We start from the raw sequence: 22,306 nt of genomic DNA, 5'->3' as shown, positions 1-22,306 counted from the left end.
TTTTTATTGGGTGTAATATAGATAAATGGAAAAGAAGATGATGGAAATGTGTATACGTACTGTAGTTATGAATGTATGCATCTGTGTAATATTATGTGAATATAAGCACTGGAAGTAGATGTATAGTGTATGTTTATGTAAATATGTAAAGCAACGATTCTATTTGTGTTTAATTAAGGGAAAAATAGAGATAAGGGGGGGGGGGGGGTAGGACTAGAAAAGTTTTTTTGAACTTCTTCCTACTCCTTTTTGAACATGGGAAATTGTTTTGTTTTTCCTTTTGAAGTACTTAATTATTTATAATAATTTTGGAAGTGTGTATAGAGAAGTGTATGTTCTTTTTTATTTGGTATTCTTAATTGTATTGTATGTATGTAGGTATGTATGATTTAGGTACATATATATTTTCTTCCTGTTGTTATTATTATTATTATTATTTTTTTAACATTTTCAACAAAAAAAAGACCTGCTCCAGAGCGCTCTGGACCTCAGACTGGGGTGAAGGATCATCAACCTTTCGATGAACTTTCAGGTGGTTCTTCAGGGTTTCAACCCTTGAAAACATGTTCCCGCACTGATCACAAGTAAAGGGTTTTTCTCCAGAATGAGAGCGCAGGTGTAGTTTAAGAGCGTTTGCTTGTCTGAAGCTCTTCCCGCACTGATCACACGTGTACAGCCTCTCTCCGGTGTGGATCTTCATGTGTTCCTTAAGGATTCTTTTTTGTGTGAAGCTGTTCCCGCACTGATCACATGTGAACGGTTTCTCTCCGCTGTGAACTCTCATGTGATGCTTCAGATCTTTGAGCTCAACTCATGAAAAATGGGGGTAAAAACAAAAGTGTTGCGTTTATATATTTGTCCAGTGTATGTGGCAAGTAGGGATACATTTGCAGTGGGGTCTTGTATTACCCTGAAGAGGTTTCTCCCCTCGCCCAGTTTGGGAACCACTGCCATAAAGGATAAATACTTGTTAAATGCTGATTAAGCATGGATTAATAAGAGAGCGATGGGAATGTGATGAAGCATAGGAATCCACCGCACTTCATATTCAAATATAAACTGAACAAAATACAAAAATCATAAACTACCAAATGGGTGAACTACTCACTGTGATTCCAGACATTTGTTTTTTGTATGATTGAGTAAAGAAGATAATTGAGTGTAACTCTTCCCACATGGAGGGCAGTGATACGGCTTCTCTCCGGTGTGGATCCTCTCATGTATTTTCACATGTCCTGAAAATGTGAATCTCTTGTCACAGGTTGAACACTTGTAAGGTTTTTCTCCGGTGTGGATCCTCTCATGTATTTTCAGATATTCTGAACATGTGAATCTCTTGTCACAGTGTGAACACTTGTAAGGTTTTTCTCCGGTGTGAACTCTCTGGTGCAGTTTCAGGTCAGCATCTCTAACAAAAGTCTTCCCACAATCAAAGCACATGTGATCCTTCACACCATTGTGTCTTTTCTGGTGTAAATTTAGAGTACCCATCTGACTAAAGCTCTTTCCACACAAAGAACACGTGTAAGGCTTCTCCTTTGAGTGAACTTTCATGTGGTCCTTCAGCGCATCTGCCCTAAAAAACGTTTTCCCGCACTGATCACAGTAATATGGCCTTTCTCCAGAATGAGAACGCAGATGCAATTTTAAACTGCATGCCTTTCTATAACTCTTCCCGCACTGATCACATGCAAATGGCTTCACTCCAGTGTGGATCCTCATGTGCTCATTAAGGGATCCTTTTTGTGCAAATCTCTTCCCGCACTGATCACATGCGTGTGGCTTCTCTCCCGTGTGGGTTTTCATGTGATCCTTAAGGGTTCCTTTGTGTGTGAATCTCTTCCCGCACTGATCACACGTGTGCGGCTTCTCTCCAGTGTGGATCCTCATGTGAAGTTTAAGACTCGGTTTGTATGGAAAACTCTTCCCACACTGATCGCATGAGTATGGCTTCTCTCCAGTGTGGGTCTTAATGTGATTCCTAAGGATTCCTATTAATGTGAAGCTCATCCCGCACTGATCACATGTGTGCGGTTTCTCTCCAGTGTGGATTATCATGTGTCTCTTCAGGCTTCCTTTTTCTGTGTAACTCTTCCCGCACAGTGAGCAGGTGAAAGACTTTTTGGCTCTTCTTTTCAATAAATTACTTTTAGTCTGTGAGTGACTCAAAGATTTTTCACCAGTTTTGACATTGTGATGTTTCTCCACTGCTTCACTCTCCTTGTCGTCTTTCATCAGGTCTAAAATAAAAGTAAGAAGAAAAAAATTTAGAACTTAAAAGTGAACCATGATGTAATGGCAGAAAGAAGACTACTGCTATAAATGTATTATTTTTATGCATTTATGTAAGAAATCAGCGAATGATTGCCATTCCCAATAATTTTTTCAGACAGATTTTTTCTTAATCTGATTTATATCCATTTCCAAATCACTTGTACTATGTAGGGTCACAGCGATCCTGATTTTGTGATTTTGACACAAATCTCATGTCATGACCCCTTTAAGAAAACTATGATTCTCTATTCATTATATAATAAAAGAGGGGATTTAAATCCACCTCTTCACTTTAATTACCTGTAATTCGTTCTTTTGTTCTTATTTTATTAGTGTTTACTTGTCTTCAGTAAGCTTAAGAACTTTTTTCTCATATAGGCTAGTGTAATATAATATATAGAGTATATAATTACTGCTAAGGATACATTAGCACAGATAACTCATGAGCTAATCAGTAAATGTTGAAGAACAAACAACGGTCCCAAGCGCTGCCGTCTCCAGAGATAAGGAGCAGGAGGTATATGGCAAATACACACACACACACACACACACACACACACACACACACACACACACACACACACACACACACACACACACACACACACACACACACACACACACACAGCCAGTACTTTTCCACTTCACTGAGAGCAGCTTTCTATTCTCACACAATATCGTAATTGTGAAATAAAATGACGCATATTGTAAATGTGTCATATCCCTCACCCTACAATTGAACATGTGTTAAACTCCTCAGCCAACACTTTTTAAAACTGTATATTGCGAAAATCACATTCCCTTATCATTTAGTTATTTTCTCCATAACGTTAACATTGTCAATTTATTGGTCAGTTTTTAGTCGGACCTCCTGATCAATGATTCTCAAATCTCCTTTCACTGACCATTGTTCTTTAGAAAACAAAAGAAAAGAGGTCTCCATTCTTCATTCTGTACCCAGTTCATGGAAAGTGCCCTATATAGTATTTGCTACTTTAACAGTTTTATGACTTTTGTAACTACATCCATTAAATCTGATGAACTGCATGAAGTAATTCAGCATCATTAATGAAGAATCATGAATAAACACCAACCTCTTTGCTCTTCGGTGTCTTCAGGCTCCATCCTGCAGGATTCTGGATCACTCCTGTTCTCAATAACCGCTTCCTCTGATCGTGACTCCTCGGAGCATCCTCTGGACCAATTTTGGGGGCTTTTTGACCAGATGAATGTCTCTGTCCAAAGCGGGCCGACTGGAGGAGTGGCTATGAACAAAGGCGGAGTTTGGGTCACAGGAGGGTCAGCTGCTCTTTTCTCCTGCTTTCTATCAGGCTAACAGCCAACAAAGCAGAGAAGCCTGCAGAACATCTGACTATCCTCTTACACATTCTCATTCATATTCCATTTCTGTTATCATCTATTACCCAATATGCGTGCATCTAGGGTCTTTCCCATCCCATTTGTTGGCCACAATTAATCGTCAATGGTTATTTCCCTTCCAAATGTGCATTCTGAATAATAAATAAATATATTTCCCAACTTAACCTATTGCTGCCCAGTGTTCGTCTTCTCATAAAGGTTTTTTTCTCTTACTGATAAATTTTCATACCTGTTGAATTTACATTTTTTAATGAATTGGACTGATAAACATCCTTATGAAAATTAAGCATTGGATATTATTATAGTAAAAAGTATTAACCATGTTATTTTTCGTGGATTGATTACAATTTGTATTACAGTTTTACTACAAATACCGTGGTTAAGCTATGGTTAGTGTAGCAGAACTACGGTTGATTTGTGGTTACCATGGTACAATAACCATGTTTTATTTGCAGTAAAACCACGGCTTTTTTCATGAAAAAAGTATTAAAAGAGGTGAATAAATACATGGTTAAAGTAAATGCTGTAACATAAGCGTTTTGATGGTTAAATTAGTAGGTTACAATAATTCTCATTATACCTTAGCCATGTGTTAAAACAGACCAATATGTAGTGAATTGTAAATGTAATTTATGCCATTTAAATTCATGTTTATCTACAACATAAATACATTTATAAAACTGTTGAAAACAGATGGTGTACAGTTACAGTAAGTCATCCAAACTTAAAGCCTCCGATGACGCAAAATGATGATATTTGGGGGGGGGGGGGGTACATTCAACCTACTACCTTATCTCATGGGAGAGAGGCATTTACATTCAACCTACTGACCTTTCCCATGGGAGTTTTCTCTAGTACAATCAATCTATTGACTTTTCTCATGGGAGTTTTCTCTAAGGTACTTTTCATACACTATTCTCAGAGTCTTAGTGGTTTTCATACATCAGACCTAGTTTTTATTAATTATGTATATGAAGTTTGGAAAATACCCAACAATACAAAGCTTCATGCTAATCGCTGAAGTAACCCTTTATTATTAACCAAAAACCAGTGCAAAGATACTCATTAATTCATGATGCCTCATTTAAAATGCAATGTGAAGTTACATGAGCATGACCATAAAACATTACATCATGAAAGTATCTTGCATCTGCATTTGGTAAACAGGTCTTAAGTGGCCAAAGAACTACTAGATGATCTAAGCACAAGGATGAAGAACAACTTATAATTATTTATTTATATACAGTATATATCAGATACATGTCTCACTCAAAAGTGTTTTAGCCGTTGATCTGAATCTCACAACTTTTGGTGATGGTTCTTTGTCCAGACACTATAAATCCGAAAGATTTATATGGAAGGAAGCTTTTATTGCATTGGACACGTTCTATTTGTATGGCTGCGTAGAGAAGCTAATTTACTGAAACTCTTCCCACATGAATGGCAGTGATACGGCTTCTCTCCAGTGTGGACCCGCTCGTGTATTCTCAGACATGATGACCATGTGAATCTCTTGTCACAATGTGAACACTTGTAAGGTTTCTCTCCGGTGTGAACTCTCTGGTGAAGCTTCACTTCAGCCTCTGTAATAAAGGTCTTCCCACAATCAAAGCACATGTGATCCTTCACACCATCGTGTATTTTCTGGTGTCGTTTTAAACTACCCGACTGACTGAAACTCTTTCCACATGAAGAACACGTGTACGGCTTCTCCTTTGTGTGAACTTTCAGATGGACCTTCAGGGAAACCGCCAAGACAAATCTTTTACTGCACTGATCACAGGTATACCGTTTTTCTCCGGCATGACAAAGCAGATGTAATTTAAGAGTGTTTGCATGTGCGAAACTCTTCCCGCATTGATCACACGTGTGCGGCTTCTCTCCAGTGTGGATCAGCTCGTGTATCCTCATGTGTCCGGCCTGACTGAATCTCTTGTCACAGTGTGAACACTTGTAAGGTTTCTCTCCAGTGTGAGTTTTCTGGTGTTGTTTCAGTTCAGCATCTCTAATAAAAGACTTTCCACAATCGAAGCACATGTAATTCTTTACGCCGCTGTGTCTTTTCTGGTGTATTTTTAATGCACCCATCTGACTAAAACTCTTTCCACACAGAAAACACACGTGAGGCTTCTCCTTTCGATGAACTTTCAGGTGGTTCTTCAGGGTTTCAACCCTTGAAAACATGTTCCCGCACTGATCACAAGTAAAGGGTTTTTCTCCAGAATGAGAGCGCAGGTGTAGTTTAAGAGCGTTTGCTTGTCTGAAGCTCTTCCCGCACTGATCACACGTGTACGGCCTCTCTCCGGTGTGGATCTTCATGTGTTCCTTAAGGATTCTTTTTTGTGTGAAGCTGTTCCCGCACTGATCACATGTGAACGGTTTCTCTCCGCTGTGAACTCTCATGTGATGCTTCAGATTTTGTTTGTATGAGAAACTCTTTCCGCACTGATAGCAGGTTAAAGATGGTTTGCCACTTCTTTTCAGCACAGATGTTTTTACGGGTTTCACATCATGATGTTTCTCCTCCGCTTGAGTAAATTTTTCACTCTCCTCGTTTTCTTCCTTCACGTCTAAAATGAAAGTAAAACAAGTTTGATTTTCAGTCAATCATAAAAAAGAGAAATATAAAGTGAATCATCCTGATATGATAGAAAGATAGAAAACTGCTAGGGGTGTGACGAGATCTCGCAAGACTAAACTGTGACGAGAATTCTCTTCGAGGTGAAAAGCCGTCTTGCGTCATATTGTCATGACGGAGTGTGAGGGTGAAGTTAGGAAAGAATATGCCACCGCTACGTTTACATTACGCCTCCAATGTCGTTTTGCTTTTTATAAAAATAAAAACAATTTAATTCAGGAGGATAAAAGTCATTTCAATTCCATCAGCTCACCCAACACGAGCTGTTCGAGTCGTGCATAGTAGTGTGTAGCACTTATTATGTAAGTGGATGACAATGAGTGTGTGTTGCGTGTTAGTGAAGCGTTGGCATTGAGCATTTGTTACAAGTTTGTGTTGCGTGTTAGTGAAGCGCTGGTGTAAATGACCATTAAACCCCCAATCACTTAAGTGGGCTGTCACCTTTACCTCCTCCCATAGAGGGCAGTGTTGCATTGAATACTTGAGGAAGGCTTTTACTAGAAAGGACTTTAATATTAAACTTTAGCCATATGTTATAAAATAACTTTTTATTTTCATGTTTTGGTTGTCAAATGATGCGTGAGATGGAGTACAATGTCCACATTAAGTATTTCTTGTTTTTCAAGAGTGTTTATTTCTTACCTCTCATACCTTTATTTTGAAGTGTGGTTAAGGAAGTGCAGCGGCGCGTTGTGTGTATGTTGGCGCACTTTCTACATGAATCGTCATTCTGATTAGCGCTACCAGAGAAGAAAGGTTAATTTTGGGCACTCACCGTTTATATGTTTAAAAGGTTTCTTTCTACCACTTAGCTCCTGGCTGATGAAGGGCACAAGGTACTGTTTTAATTTGATTCTGTGTGGTAAACTTTGAGAGACTTTGAAGTATTTATATTTTCTATCTGTAACAGTTAGTGGATGGTTTCTCTTGGTTTGCACTCCAGGATGATTGTTTACAGTAATTCAAGTCTCCTTTTGGTCATTTTATATATATTTTATGTTTTTCTCTAAATTGAGATTGTCAGCCAAAATGTATTCATTGTTAGCTCATGTGTTTCATTTAGTTCATATTGCACTCTAAAGGGAGATTGTTGTAACTAAAGCAATTCATAAAGGTCATTCAGGCACTTTAAAAGAAGTTTGTCAATTGTGCATTAAAGATTGCTACTGTCAATGTTACAATAATTTAGTCAGGCTTACTTCAGAACAGTAATGCAAAGTTATTACATAGCCTGTATATTAAAAATATGCTTATTGTCACACTATTTATGGTGTAGGCCATCTAGATTGCAAAAGTGTATTTATTAGTGTATAGGTTTATGGACATTTGTATACATTTGCGCAGATGTCTAATGTGTGTTTGTTTGTTTGTTTGTTTTATTCAGCTCTTACGGTGTTTTTTCTGGAAATTAAACCCTTTACAAACATCAGTTCCTGAGAGTAATTGCATCTGTTCAGCCGGGAATGCTACAGTAAGAGCTTCACCCAGAAGAACAACAGCTTCACCTCATCCATCCTACTACACATCTGAAAGCTGTCTAATGGTAATCAAAGAACTTGATGCGATGATTTAGTCTGTGGCACTCCTGTTAAGAAAATGGATGCATCTGAAAATAAAGACCCAGACCAGCAGGTAGAGGCCCCTCATAATGGAATGGAAGAGGAGGAGCTTCACCGTTCTGGTCGTCAACGGAACCTCACGGAGAAGATGCGTGCATATAAACAGGAGGAGGCACTGAAAAGGGAGAAAAGATTGATTCAGCTGTACGAACAATGGAAGGACCTGGCTCGCAAGACAAGGGAAGAGCTAAAAACAGACATTAGTGAAAGCCAACTGGTAGTTCTTATTAATACACTTGAGAAGGGAAGGGATGAGGTCATGCACGTCTACCTGGAAATTAGAGATTACATCGCTCCATCCAGTGACACTAGACGCAGAATTGATACTTGTGAAGCTGTGACAAAAGATATTTCAAAGATAATTTTTGACAGAATGGCATGCCTTGAGGACTTTGACAGAGAAAATGTAAAGCACAGCCTTCGTGAGTTACTCCATTACGATTATGCTCGCTCTGTCTACGGATCCACAGTCTCGCGCCCCACATCATCAAGGTCTTCAGTTATGTCCATTGCAGCCAAGCGGGCAGATGCAGCAGCTGAATTAGCAGCCAAAGAAGCAGAATACTCAATGATACAAGAGATTGAAGCTCGGAAGTGTGAACTGGAAAAACTAAAGGCAGAGAAGGATCTAAAAGCAGCTAGAGCCAGAGTGCAGGCTTATGATCAAGAAATGGCACAGGAAGTCAGCACTCATTCTTCAGTCTCTAATACAGGGGAACAGCAGGATGTAAGCATAACAGTGCAGCAGCATGTGATTCCATTTCCAATCCAACGTCCTACCAACATCACGCCAACAAGTCCTACCAACATCATAGCAACATCCTCACTTCCAAGATCTGATATATCTTATCTCGCTCAAGCTGTCCAAGATAGCATAGCCCTGAACAGGCTACCTACAACAGAACCATCTGTGTTCAATGGTGATCCTATCCAATTCATTGAGTGGAAGGCTGCATTTGTGTCGCTCATTGATGGAAAGGCCATTTCTTCTGCTGACAAGCTACACTATTTAAGAAGGTACGTTAGTGGGCCAGCTCGTAATTCTCTTGATGGCATCTTCTACAGGAATGATGATGAGGCCTATAATGATGCATGGAACAAGCTGAACCAACGGTATGGACAGCCATTTGTCATACAGAAGGCATTTAGAGAAAAACTAGCCAAATGGCCTAAGATTCAACCTAAAGATGCTGAAGGTTTCAGAGAATTCTCAGACTTCTTGAATGCATGTCATCAAGCAATGCCTCATGTCAAGGGGCTTGAAATTCTAAATGATTGCGATGAAAACCAGAAACTTGTACACAAATTACCAGATTGGGCAGCAGCACGGTGGAACCGTCAGGTCACACAGACACTGATTGAGACCCACGACTTTCCAAAGTTTATAGATTTTGTGACCTTCATGTCAATGGAAGCAGAAATTTCTTGCAATCCCGTCACCTCCTTTAGTGCTCTCCGTGCTTCTGACCCCACTTCGGAAAAACGGAACCCTAAGGACAGTAAAAGGAACAGGGCTAACGTCTTTCACATTCAAACAGCTACGGAAAATAAACAAAATGATGAAAGCGAACAAAGCCCCACTAAAGGAAATTATAAACTGTGTCTCTTCTGCAAAGACAGCAAGCATAAGATTCACAACTGTCCTAAATTTGTGGCAAAATCATTAGAAGAGAAACGGAAGTATGTAAAAGAGAACAAACTCTGCTATGGTTGCATGAAAGCAGGCCACAGCGCAAAAGACTGCCGTCACCGTCTATCCTGTGACACATGTAGAGGTAGACATCCAACGTGTCTACATGATGAAAACTACACAAGGAAAGTCAACTCAGCACCAGTCTCAAACCAAGTTAACACAGAGACAACTACTACTATGTCTCTCAAAGTAGAGAATGATGAGCCATCCACCAATACTTCAATGATCGTACCAGTGTGGGTATCAACTGAGAGGAATCCAGGCTTTGAAAAACTTGTTTATGCTCTGCTTGACACCCAGAGCGATACTGTGTTTGTCGACCGAGAGCTGAGCAACAAGCTACAAGCTGACTCCTGTCCTGTGAGACTGAAGTTGACAACCATGACTGCAAAGGATGTTATGCCGAGTGAAAGAGTGTCAGGTCTCAAAGTAAGAGGCTACAGCTCCCCCGTTGTCCTCAACCTGCCCCCTGCCTACACTAAGGACTCCATTCCAGTAAACCGTACTCATATCCCTACCTGTGACACAGCACGACACTGGAAGCATCTCTCTACAATAGTGGACAAAATTCCACCTCTGCAGGATTGTGAGGTTGGTCTCCTGATAGGCTACAGCTGTCCAAAGGCTTTGGCACCAAAAAAGGTGATTCTAGGAGGAGAAGATGAACCATATGCAGTCCATACAGACCTAGGATGGAGCATTGTTGGTCGCTTGTCTTCACACTATGAATCACAAAGCTTTGACACCATCTGTCATAGAGTCAGCATTAAAGAGCTCCCCCCAGTGACTCCATCAGATGTTATTAAGGTTTTGGAGTCTGACTTCAAAGACGCAGGTGAAGATGATAAAACTGTGTCACAGGATGACATCCTTTTCTTGAACAAACTGCAGCAAGGCATAAGGAAGAATGATCATGGGCATTACGTGATGCCACTCCCATTCAAAGTGAGACCTCACTTGCTTAACAATAAGCAACTTGCCATCGTAAGGCTCAATCATCTTAAAAGGAAACTGTTGAAAGATGAAAGGTACAAGGAACACTATGTGAGTTTTATGGAAGATGTCATTGAGAGAGGTGAGGCGGAAGAAGTGCATGATGAAGGGAGGGATGGAGAGAAGTGGTACATCCCTCATCATGGGGTGTACCATCCTAAGAAGCCAGACAAGCTACGTGTTGTCTTCGACTGCTCCGCCAAGTACCAAGGAACCAGCCTCAATGATCACTTGCTCCAAGGCCCAGATTTAATGAATAAGCTGACTGGTGTTCTCTTAAGATTCAGACAACATCCCGTGGCCCTTATGTGCGATGTTGAAAAGATGTTTCACCAATTTCATGTGGAAGAAGCAGATCGAAACTACCTTCGTTTTCTTTGGTGGAAAGGCGGAGATTTAACTTTACACCCACAAGAATACCGCATGAAGGTCCATCTTTTCGGTGCAACCTCATCACCTGGATGCGCCAACTATGGTTTAAAACATCTCGCTAAGGAGAATGAGAGTACGTATCCTCTTGGCTCAAAATTCATCACATCAGACTTTTATGTGGATGATGGTGTCACCAGTGTAACCAGCACAGAAGAAGCTGTCCAGGTAGCAAGAGAAGTTCGACAAGTGTGTGCCTCAGGTGGTCTAAGACTACACAAATTTATTTCTAATGACAGAGTTGTCCTGGATAGCATTCCAATTTCTGAACGAGCCAATGAAGTAAAGGCGCTTGATCTCAACTTCGATGACACGCCTTTAGAAAGAGCTCTAGGGATCCACTGGCACATTGATTCTGACAGATTTAGATTCTCTGTTGACCTCAAAGACCAGCCAGCAACACGTCGTGGCATACTATCCACAGTTGCATCACTGTATGATCCACTGGGCTTTATTGCTCCTTTCCTGCTCAGTGGAAAATTAGTGCTTCAGGAAATGTGCAGAAATGGAACCGGCTGGGATGACCCCCTTCCTAAGGAATTGCAGCCAAGGTGGGAGCATTGGAAAGCTGATCTTCTGAACTTGGAAAGGATCAATATACCCCGCTGCTATGTGCCTGCAAACTTTGGAAAGGTCATCAAAAGAGAACTTCATCACTTCTCTGATGCCAGCAACAGCGGATATGGCCAGTGTTCCTATCTGAGACTCACAAACGAAGAAGGAAACATCCATTGTGCCCTGGTCATAGGTAAATCCAGAGTTGCTCCCATTAAGGTCCAGACTATTCCCAGGCTCGAACTGACAGCTGCTGTCATCTCAGTTGCCATGAGCAATATGCTTAAACAAGAGTTGGAATATGCAGACATAGAAGAGCACTTCTGGACCGACTCCCAAGTGGTTCTGGGATACATTAACAACGAAGCACGCCGCTTTCACACGTTCGTGGCGAACAGAGTGCAGAAGATACATCTCAGCACTACTTCTCAACAGTGGAGATATGTTCCTACCAATGAAAACCCTGCTGACCATGCGTCAAGAGGTTTAAACGCTGGTGGGATTCTTACATCCAATTGGTTGACAGGGCCAACATTTTTATGGAAAAGGGATATACCTCCTGTTGCAGATATTGACACATCACTAACGATTGGAGATCCGGAAGTGAGACAGGCTCAGACACTGAGTGCAGAAACAACAGAAGTCAGCCTCTCAGACCGCTTGTCAAAGCTATCTTCATGGTCTAGAGCTGTTCAAGGTGTGGCTCGCCTCGTTCGCAGAGCTAAAGGGGATAAGTCCAGCAGTCACAGTATGGTAGCTGAACGAGAATATGCTAGACGCATAATTATTAAGGATTTACAAAGGATCACCTATCCAGAGGATATCAAGGTATTGAGCAAGGGAACCCAGCTGTCAGCTAGCAGCAAGCTGCATCATCTTGATGCCTTCCTAGATCACGAAGGAGTACTCAAGGTGGGAGGAAGGCTTTGTGATGCACCCCTACCCAGCTCAGTCAAACACCCAGTGATCATTCCTAAAGATCACCACATAACAAAGATGATCATCTCTCAATGTCATGAGAATGTCAAGCACCAAGGAAGGGGTCTAACAATTAATGAGATCAGATCGCAAGGCTACTGGATTCCAGGAATGAGCAGAGCAGTAACATCCCATGTGCATCACTGTGTGACATGTCGGAAGCTCAGGAGACCTACGGAAGAACAAAGAATGGCCGACCTCCCTTTGGAGCGAACAAATCCATCTCCACCATTCTCATACTGTGGTATGGACTGCTTTGGTCCCTTTGTCACTAAACTGGGTCGGAAGGAACATAAAAGGTATGGCCTCCTCTTCACCTGCTTCAGCTCCAGAGCTATTCATATAGAAATGCTAAATGACATGTCTACTGATGCCTTCATCAATGGCTTGCGCTGTTTTGTTGCATTACGGGGAGCAGTGCGCCAAATTAAATGTGACCAGGGGACCAACTTTGTAGGAGCCAAGAATGAGCTAAAAAATGCTCTCAAGGAGGTTGATGCTGATCGTCTGACAGTGTTCTTAGCTGAGAAGCAGTGCGACTTTGTTCTAAATGCGCCCCATTCAAGTCATGCAGGTGGGGTATGGGAGAGGCAAATCAGAACAGTGAGAAATGTTCTTCGCTCAACTCTCTCACTCTCTTCTGACCGACTGGACGATGCCTCACTGCGGACATTCTTTTACGAAGCTATGGCGATCGTAAACAGTAGACCACTCTCAGTTGACAACCTAAACGACCCTAACAGCCTTGCACCTCTCACCCCTAATAACCTGCTCACTATGAAATCTGTTCCTGCATTACCACCACCAGGCAGATTTATCCGAGAAGACATCTATGCAAGGAAAAGGTGGCGTCATGTTCAGTACCTCGCAGAGCAGTTTTGGAGTCGTTGGCGTAAGGAGTACCTATCCAACATTGCCACCAGGCAGCGCTGGCACACAGCAAAGAGAAACCTGCGAGTAGGAGATATTGTCATGGAAAAGGTTGATGATCTGCCCAGAAATGAGTGGCGGCTGGCCAGAGTTACAGAGACTACTACCGATAAGGATGGGCTTGTGAGAAGGGTCAAGGTATGCCTTGGTGACCGGAACCTGGAAAAGGATGGTCGTCGCCTCAAGAAGATGTCTGTCATTGAACGTCCAGTCCAGAAGCTGATCCTGTTGCTAGAGACTGTCTAGCTGCTTCCGGGAGCATCCAAGTGTATCCTTTCCATCTTATTACTTAAGTCCTAGTATTCATTCACCATAGTATGGACACATTTTTGTTTTAAAATCATTTGTGATTTATATATCTTAACGCCATTCAAATCACTCATGATTTGGTGGGAGTGTAAATGACCATTAAACCCCCAATCACTTAAGTGGGCTGTCACCTTTACCTCCTCCCATAGAGGGCAGTGTTGCATTGAATACTTGAGGAAGGCTTTTACTAGAAAGGACTTTAATATTAAACTTTAGCCATATGTTATAAAATAACTTTTTATTTTCATGTTTTGGTTGTCAAATGATGCGTGAGATGGAGTACAATGTCCACATTAAGTATTTCTTGTTTTTCAAGAGTGTTTATTTCTTACCTCTCATACCTTTATTTTGAAGTGTGGTTAAGGAAGTGCAGCGGCGCGTTGTGTGTATGTTGGCGCACTTTCTACATGAATCGTCATTCTGATTAGCGCTACCAGAGAAGAAAGGTTAATTTTGGGCACTCACCGTTTATATGTTTAAAAGGTTTCTTTCTACCACTTAGCTCCTGGCTGATGAAGGGCACAAGGTACTGTTTTAATTTGATTCTGTGTGGTAAACTTTGAGAGACTTTGAAGTATTTATATTTTCTATCTGTAACAGTTAGTGGATGGTTTCTCTTGGTTTGCACTCCAGGATGATTGTTTACAGTAATTCAAGTCTCCTTTTGGTCATTTTATATATATTTTATGTTTTTCTCTAAATTGAGATTGTCAGCCAAAATGTATTCATTGTTAGCTCATGTGTTTCATTTAGTTCATATTGCACTCTAAAGGGAGATTGTTGTAACTAAAGCAATTCATAAAGGTCATTCAGGCACTTTAAAAGAAGTTTGTCAATTGTGCATTAAAGATTGCTACTGTCAATGTTACAATAATTTAGTCAGGCTTACTTCAGAACAGTAATGCAAAGTTATTACATAGCCTGTATATTAAAAATATGCTTATTGTCACACTATTTATGGTGTAGGCCATCTAGATTGCAAATGTGTATTTATTAGTGTATAGGTTTATGGACATTTGTATACATTTGCGCAGATGTCTAATGTGTGTTTGTTTGTTTGTTTGTTTTATTCAGCTCTTACGGTGTTTTTTCTGGAAATTAAACCCTTTACAAACATCAGTTCCTGAGAGTAATTGCATCTGTTCAGCCGGGAATGCTACAGCTGGCATTGAGCATGTGTTACAAGTGTGTGTTGCGTGTTAGTGAAGCGCTGGCATTGAGCGTGTGTTACAAGTGTGTGTTGCGTGTTAGTGAAGCGCTGGCATTGAGCGTGTGTTAAGAGTGTGTGTTGCGTGTTAGTGAAGCGTTGGCATTGAGCATGTGCTACAAGTGTGTGTTGCGTGTTAGTGAAGCGCTGGCATTGAGCATGTGTTACAAGTGTGTGTTGCGTGTTAGTGAAGCGCTGGCATTGAGCGTGTGTTACAAGTGTGTGTTGCGTGTTAGTGAAGCGCTGGCATTGAGCGTGTGTTAAGAGTGTGTGTTGCGTGTTAGTGAAGCGTTGGCATTGAGCGTGTGTTACGAGTGTGTGTTGCGTGTTAGTGAAGCGCTCGCATTGAGCGTGTGTTACGAGTGTGTGTTACGTGTTAGTGAAGCGCTCGCATTGAGTGTGTGTTATGAGTGTGTGTTGCGTGTTAGGGAAGCGCTGGCATTGAGCGTGTGTTATGAGTGTGTGTTGCGTGTTAGTGAAGCGCTGGCATTGAGCGTGTGTTACGAGTGTGTGTTACGTGTTAGTGAAGCGCTCGCATTGAGTGTGTGTTATGAGTGTGTGTTGCGTGTTAGGGAAGCGCTGGCATTGAGCGTGTGTTATGAGTGTGTGTTGCGTGTTAGTGAAGCGCTGGCATTGAGCGTGTGTTAAGAGTGTGTGTTGCGTGTTAGTGAAGCGTTGGCATTGAGCATGTGTTACAAGTGTGTGTTGCGTGTTAGTGAAGCGCTGGCATTGAGCATGTGTTACAAGTGTGTGTTGCGTGTTAGTGAAGCGCTGGCATTGAGCGTGTGTTACAAGTGTGTGTTGCGTGTTAGTGAAGCGCTGGCATTGAGCGTGTGTTAAGAGTGTGTGTTGCGTGTTAGTGAAGCGCTGGCATTGAGCATGTGTTACAAGTGTGTGTTGCGTGTTAGTGAAGCGCTGGCATTGAGCGTGTGTTACAAGTGTGTGTTGCGTGTTAGTGAAGCGCTGGCATTGAGCGTGTGTTAAGAGTGTGTGTTGCGTGTTAGTGAAGCGTTGGCATTGAGCGTGTGTTACGAGTGTGTGTTGCGTGTTAGTGAAGCGCTCGCATTGAGCGTGTGTTACGAGTGTGTGTTACGTGTTAGTGAAGCGCTCGCATTGAGCGTGTGTTATGAGTGTGTGTTGCGTGTTAGGGAAGCGCTGGCATTGAGCGTGTGTTATGAGTGTGTGTTGCGTGTTAGTGAAGCGCTGGCATTGAGTGTGTGTTACGAGTGTGTGTTGCGTGTGTTGCGTGTTACTGAAGTGCTGGCATTGATCGTGTTACGAGTGTGTGTTGCGTGTTAGTGAAGCGTTGGCATTGAGCATGTGTTACAAGTGTGTGTTGCGTGTTAGTGAAGCGCTAGCATTGAGCGTGTGTTACAAGTGTGTTGTGCGTGTTAGTGAAGCGCTGGCATTGAGCGTGTTACGTGTGTGTGTTGCGTGTTAGTTAAGCGCTGGCATTGAGCGTGTGTTACGAGTGTGTGCTGCGTGTTAGTGAAGTGTTGGCATTGAGCGTGTGTTACGAGTGTGTGTTGCATGTTAGTGAAGCGTTGGCATTGAGCATGTGTTACAAGTGTGTGTTGCGTGTTAGTGAAGCGCTCGCATTGAGCGTGTGTTACGAGTGTGTGTTGCGTGTTAGTGAAGCGCTAGCATTGAGCGTGTGTTACGAGTGTGTGTTGCGTGTTAGTGAAGCGCTGGCATTGAGCGTGTTACGAGTGTGTGTTGCGTGTTAGTGAAGCGCTAGCATTGAGCGTGTGTTACGAGTGTGTGTTACGTGTTAGTGAATCGCTCGCATTGAGCGTGTGCTACGAGTGTGTGTTGCGTGTTAGTGAAGCGCTGGCATTGAGCATGTGTTACAAGTGTGTGTTGCGTGTTAGTGAAGCGCTCGCATTGAGCGTGTTACGAGTGTGTGTTGCGTGTTAGAGAAGCGCTCGCATTGAGCGTGTGTTACAAGTGTGTGTTGCGTGTTAGTGAAGCCCTGGCATTGAGCGTGTGTTACGAGTGTGTGTTGCGTGTTAGTGAAGCGTTGGCTTTGAGCGTGTGTTACGAGTGTGTGTTGCGTGTTAGAGAAGCGCTCGCATTGAGCGTGTGTTACGTGTTAGTGAAGCGCTGGCATTGAGCGTGTGTTACGAGTGTGTGTCGCGTGTTAGTGAAGCGCTGGCATTTAGCGTGTGTTACGAGTGTGTGTTACGTGTTATTGAAGCGCTGGCATTGAGCGTGTGTTACGTGTGTATGTTGCGTGTTAGTGAAGCGCTCGCATTGAGTGTGTGTTACGAGTGTGTGTTGCGTGTTAGTGAAGCGCTCGCATTGAGCGTGTGTTACGAGTGTGTGTTACGTGTTAGTGAAGCGCTGGCATTGAGCGTGTGTTATGAGTGTGTGTTGCGTGTTAATGAAGCGCTCGCATTGAGCGTGTGTTACGAGTGTGTGTTGCGTGTTAGTGAAGCGCTCGCATTGAGCGTGTGTTACGAGTAGGGTTGGGAACCGAGAACCGGTTCTTATTCAGAACCGAAACTGATTTTTGAAAAATACCAGAACCGCGCGAAATTCCGAAGTTTCGGTTCCGAAAACGGTTCTGGTGCAATGTGTGTGCGAAGCGCTGGAAGCGTATCCTTTCATAGCGAGTGACAGCCAGTGTTGCCAAGTCCGTGGTTTTCCCGCTTTCCACTGTTGCCGCGGGCTGTGTTTCATGTCCGCGGGTTGAAGCGATTGTGCAATTGTGCGGGTTTTGTTGTGAAAACCTGGCAACCCTGGCTCACCTCATCATGAATATTAATGACGTTGCCTGCCGCTTCCAGAAGTGCAACGCAGTTCAGCACTGAAAGCCCTCGTGCTACACATTTACGGTTTTGCGTCAGATATTTTCTTGTTGACCACCAGCATGGCGAAGAGAAAGTCACAAGTATGGATTCATTTCCAAAGAATGAATGATAATGAAGCAAAATGTGAAAAGTTAATAACATGCAAAGGAGGCTGCACTAGCAATTTGACAAAACATTTGCTACAGCACAAAGTGCCTCAGGGCTTATACCAGATTTATAGTGTAAGGCATATATATATATATATGTATGTATATGTATATGTATGTCAACCGTTGAGTCACCATGGTTTAGGTAAGCGTTTAGGCACAATTACCTTTGTAATGCTGAATTGCAATTTATTATTTACAAGTTCACTGAATAACTGAATTACTATTAAATTAATATACAACTAATTAATAAATATAACTAATAAATATAATTTATAACTTGGTTTTATTCAGAGACAGAGAGATAAAATGTAATAAGACAATTTCAGAGGTGTTCATTTGAAAAAAAATGTGTTGCAAGAATGGCTTAATTAATACTGTAATATTTGTACAGTACAGGACTTTTTTGACATTGCCAACCTGTAAATTAATTTTAGAGCAAGTAATAAACACAAAATGGATTGTTTGAGTTGCGTATTGTGCCTTTGTCCTTTACCACTATTTGTGTAATAATTTTAATGGAACCGGAATCGGAACCGGAATCGTTAGGCGGAACCGAAACCGGAACCGGAACCGGAAAATTTCTCACGATTCCCAACCCTAGTTACGAGTGTGTGTTACGTGTTAGTGAAGCGCTGGCATTGAGCGTGTGTTACGAGTGTGTGTTGCGTGTTAGTGAAGCGCTGGCATTGAACGTGTGTTACGAGTGTGTGTTGCGTGTTAGTGAAGCGCTGGCATTGAGCGTGTGTTACGAGTGTGTGTTGCGTGTTAGTGAAGTGCTCGCATTGAGCGTGTGTTACGAGTGTGTGTTACGTGTTAGTGAAGCGCTCGCATTGAGCATGTGTTACGAGTGTGTGTTGCGTGTTAGTGAAGAGCTCGCATTGAGCGTGTTACGAGTGTGTGTTACGTGTTAGTGAAGCGCTCGCACTGAGCGTGTGTTACGAGTGTGTGTTGCGTGTTAGTGAAGCGCTGGCATTGAGCATGTGTTACAAGTGTGTGTTGCGTGTTAGTGAAGCGTTGGAATTGAGCGTGTGTTACAAGTCTGTGTTGCGTGTTAGTGAAGCGCTGGCATTGAGCGCGTGTTACAAGTGTGTGTTGCGTGTTAGTGAAGCGCTGGCATTGAGCGCGTGTTACGAGTGTGTGTTGCGTGTTAGTGAAGCGCTCGCATTGAGCATGTGTTACAAGTGTGTGTTGCGTGTTAGTGAAGCGCTGGCATTGAGCGTGTGTTACGAGTGTGTTGCGTGTTAGTGAAGCGCTCGCATTGAGCGTGTGTTACAAGTGTGTGTTACGTGTTAGTGAAGAGCTTGCATTGAGCGTGTGTTACGAGTGTGTGTTGCGTGTTAGTGAAGCGCTCGCATTGAGCGTGTGTTACAAGTGAGTGTTGCGTGTTAGGGTTAGGGTGTGTGTTACGTGTTAGTGAAGCGCTCGCATTGAGCGTGTGTTACAAGTGTGTGTTACGTGTTAGTGAAGAGCTTGCATTGAGCGTGTGTTACAAGTGAGTGTTGCGTGTTAGGGTTAGGGTGTGTGTTACGTGTTAGTGAAGCGCTCGCATTGAGCGTGTGTTACAAGTGTGTGTTACGTGTTAGTGAAGAGCTTGCATTGAGCTTGTGTTACAAGTGTGTGTTGCGTGTTAGTGAAGCGCTGGCCTTGAGTGTGTGTTACGATTGTGTGTTGCGTGTTAGTGAAGCACTCGCATTGAGCATGTGTTACGAGTGTGTGTTACGTGTTAGTGAAGCGCTCGCATTGAGCGTGTGTTACGAGTGTGTGTTGCGTGTTAGTGAAGCGCTGGCATTGAGCGTGTGTTACGAGTGTGTGTTGCGTGTTAGTGAAGCATTGGCATTGAGCATGTGTTACAAGTGTGTGTTGCGTGTTAGTGAAGCGCTTGCATTGAGCGTGTGTTACGAGTATGTGTTGCGTGTTAGTGAAGCGCTCGCATTGAGTGTGTGTTACAAGTGTGTGTTGCGTGTTAGTGAAGCGCTGGCATTGAGCGTGTTACAAGTGTGTGTTGCGTGTTAGTGAAGCGCTCGCATTGAGCGTATGTTACGAGTGTGTGTTGCGTGTTAGTGAAGCGCTCGCATTGAGCGTGTGTTACGAGTGTGTGTTGCGTGTTAGTGAAGCGCTGGCATTGAGCGTGTGTTACGAGTGTGTGTTGCGTGTTAGTGAAGTGCTCGCATTGAGCGTGTGTTAGGAGTGTGTGTTACGTATTAGTGAAGCGCTCGCATTGAGCGTGTTACAAGTGTGTGTTACGTATTAGTGAAGCGCTCGCATTGAGCGTGTGTTATGAGTGTGTTGCGCGTTAGTGAAGCGCTGGCATTGAGCGTGTGTGATGAGTGTGCGTTGCGTGTTAGTGAAGCGCTCGCATTGAGCGTGTGTTATGAGTGTGTTGCGCGTTAGTGAAGCGCTGGCATTGAGCGTGTGTGATGAGAGTGTGTTATGTGTTAGTAAAGCGATCACATTGAGCGTGTTACGAGTGTGGCATTGAGTGTGTTACATGTTAGTGAAGCGCTCGCATTGAGCGTGTGTGATGAGTGTGTGTTACGTGTTAGTGAAGCGATCGCATTGAGCGTGTTATGAGTGTGGCATTGCGTGTCTTACGTGTTAGTGAAGCGCTCGCATTGAGCGTGTGTTACGAGTGTGGCATTGAGTGTGTGTGTTACGAGTGTGAGTTACGTGTTAGTGAACTAGTGGTGGAGGATTCGTTGCGCAGCAGAAGCGTCAGACGTATATTTTAAAATGCACGTTCAGCACCACCGCTCCTATTCACAGAGTACGCACGATCGCGAAATTGAAAGTGAAAGTAAACGGGAGCGCGCATTCAAATGATTTCAATACATTGCGCTGTTTGAAAGCATTTAATGTAGGTTGAAAACTGTTTAATATTTCAGTAATATGGTTGTGAAATAGATATAAAATAAAACAGCTCCTATAATATCTAGTCGGACCAACTGATGTTAACAATTTCACTGACCATTTATTTGTTGAAAACAAATTGAGAAGCTTCATTTCATACCGGTTACATGGAAAGTGTCCCGTATATTATTTGCTCCTTTAACTAATGTTATTTTTTATCTACAACCATTAAATCTGAAGAAATGCTTGACGTTTTATAACCGTAAATGTTCTTCAGCATCATTAATGAAGGATCAGGAATAAACACAAACCTCTCTGTTCTTCAGTGTCTTCCTGCTTTATTCTGAAGGGTTCTGGATCACTCATCTTCTCAATGTTCTTCTTCACTCAGAGTCTGATGGGAATATCTCAGCATTTATGGGTGAAATGTTGAAGAAGAAGCTTCACAAAAGGGGAATTCCTGTGTGGTAGGAATAGCAGATCTGGTAAAACATCTTTATAATGCATTTTATTCTGGGACTAGACCTAAAGCCTTGTCTGTGAAACCGGGAAATAATGTTTTTTTTTTGTTTCTAAATGAAACGCGTATCATAGAGTGTAGTGAAATAAATACTTTAAGTGGCAGTTTACAGAAGACATGATCCCAATAAATGAGGTGAAAACTGGAACTTTTGTCATATAATAGAAGCTTTCAGCAGCTCAAGCACCATCAGCACAGATCTCACTTTCTAAGGGACTGAAGTAGAAACTGATTATACTGAATGAACAATAAATAATAGCTGTATTTATAGCAATTCCAGACATATAAAACAAGTAACACCTATGTTTACAACTGTTCTTCAGCTTCATGCAAAGCTAGAGGTAAAAAGATAAGCATAATACGTCCATATCTAAATGTAGCCTAGATGTTCTAATATCAACACAGCAATGAATGACTTTACCATGGCAATAAAAGAAAGTGACAGTCGGTAACAAACATCGAAACACAAATAAAAAACACAAAATCGCTCGTTTTAATGAATTCAACTAATACACATCGTTGACAGCTATTCATTCCCGTCAGCAAACGCCGAAAACACGCACACATAGCACGGAACCCGATGAAAACAACACACAATCACCCGTTTAAAGGCTTCTTGTGTAAACGATAGGTAGAGTATCCACCGTGAACTGCTCAACTCACCTCAGAAGGCTCAGCTGACTGACTGATGGCGTCACCGATGACGTCATCACTGCGAGGCGACAACGGACGTTATCAAAAAATCGCCAAATATTATCTATTTACTAAAGAAATATGAAACAATAACAAGTGTAAGAAATCAACTCATGAGTCGAGCTGCTTGTAGAACAAACGCTTTCTAATTAATGTGTGATATTGAATGTAATTCCACGTCAGTCATGTTTGGGGTGAAATATAATTTATTAGGCATTTAAACGTCATATAGAGAAATTTAAAGATGTAAAGATTGATTTTGATTCAAGAATCTTAAAA

The 22,306-nt window shown here is 42.2% G+C and overlaps 2 protein-coding genes across 2 annotated transcripts; both read right to left on the bottom strand.

The window, feature by feature from the left end:
- Positions 1-366: 366 nt before the first annotated feature.
- Positions 367-3,713, bottom strand: LOC307120209 (uncharacterized protein; the record flags this gene model as incomplete). The annotated part of the gene is made up of 3 exons (XM_079807094.1): positions 367-2,240; positions 3,369-3,606; positions 3,699-3,713. 3 exons carry the CDS (start codon positions 3,711-3,713, stop codon positions 1,105-1,107), a joined length of 1,389 nt encoding a protein of 462 aa, XP_079663220.1. The 3' UTR covers positions 367-1,104.
- An 878-nt stretch (positions 3,714-4,591) lies between these two features.
- LOC307120898 (uncharacterized protein) lies at positions 4,592-22,048 on the bottom strand. The gene is made up of 3 exons (XM_079808132.1): positions 21,998-22,048; positions 21,126-21,274; positions 4,592-6,224 (listed from the first exon to the last, which is right to left on the bottom strand). Exons 2-3 carry the CDS (start codon positions 21,178-21,180, stop codon positions 5,023-5,025), a joined length of 1,257 nt encoding a protein of 418 aa, XP_079664258.1. The 5' UTR covers positions 21,181-21,274; positions 21,998-22,048; the 3' UTR covers positions 4,592-5,022.
- Positions 22,049-22,306: the final 258 nt, after the last annotated feature.

The sequence above is a fragment of the Gobio gobio genome (assembly GCF_949357685.1).
Source record: "Gobio gobio genome assembly, chromosome: 24".
Classification (NCBI taxonomy): Eukaryota; Metazoa; Chordata; class Actinopteri; order Cypriniformes; family Gobionidae; genus Gobio; species Gobio gobio.
Note: the sequence above shows the minus strand (reverse complement) of the source record. Positions and strands in the feature narration are given on the sequence as shown.

Coding starts and splice junctions, on each gene's coding strand:
- LOC307120898 (XM_079808132.1), bottom strand. CDS start 21,180: ATGAGTGATCCAGAACCCTTCAGAATAAAGCAGGAAGACACTGAAGAA. Junction 6,225..21,125: donor AGACACTGAAGAACAGAGAG/GTTTGTGTTTAT, acceptor CTTTCATTTTAG/ACGTGAAGGAAGAAAACGAG.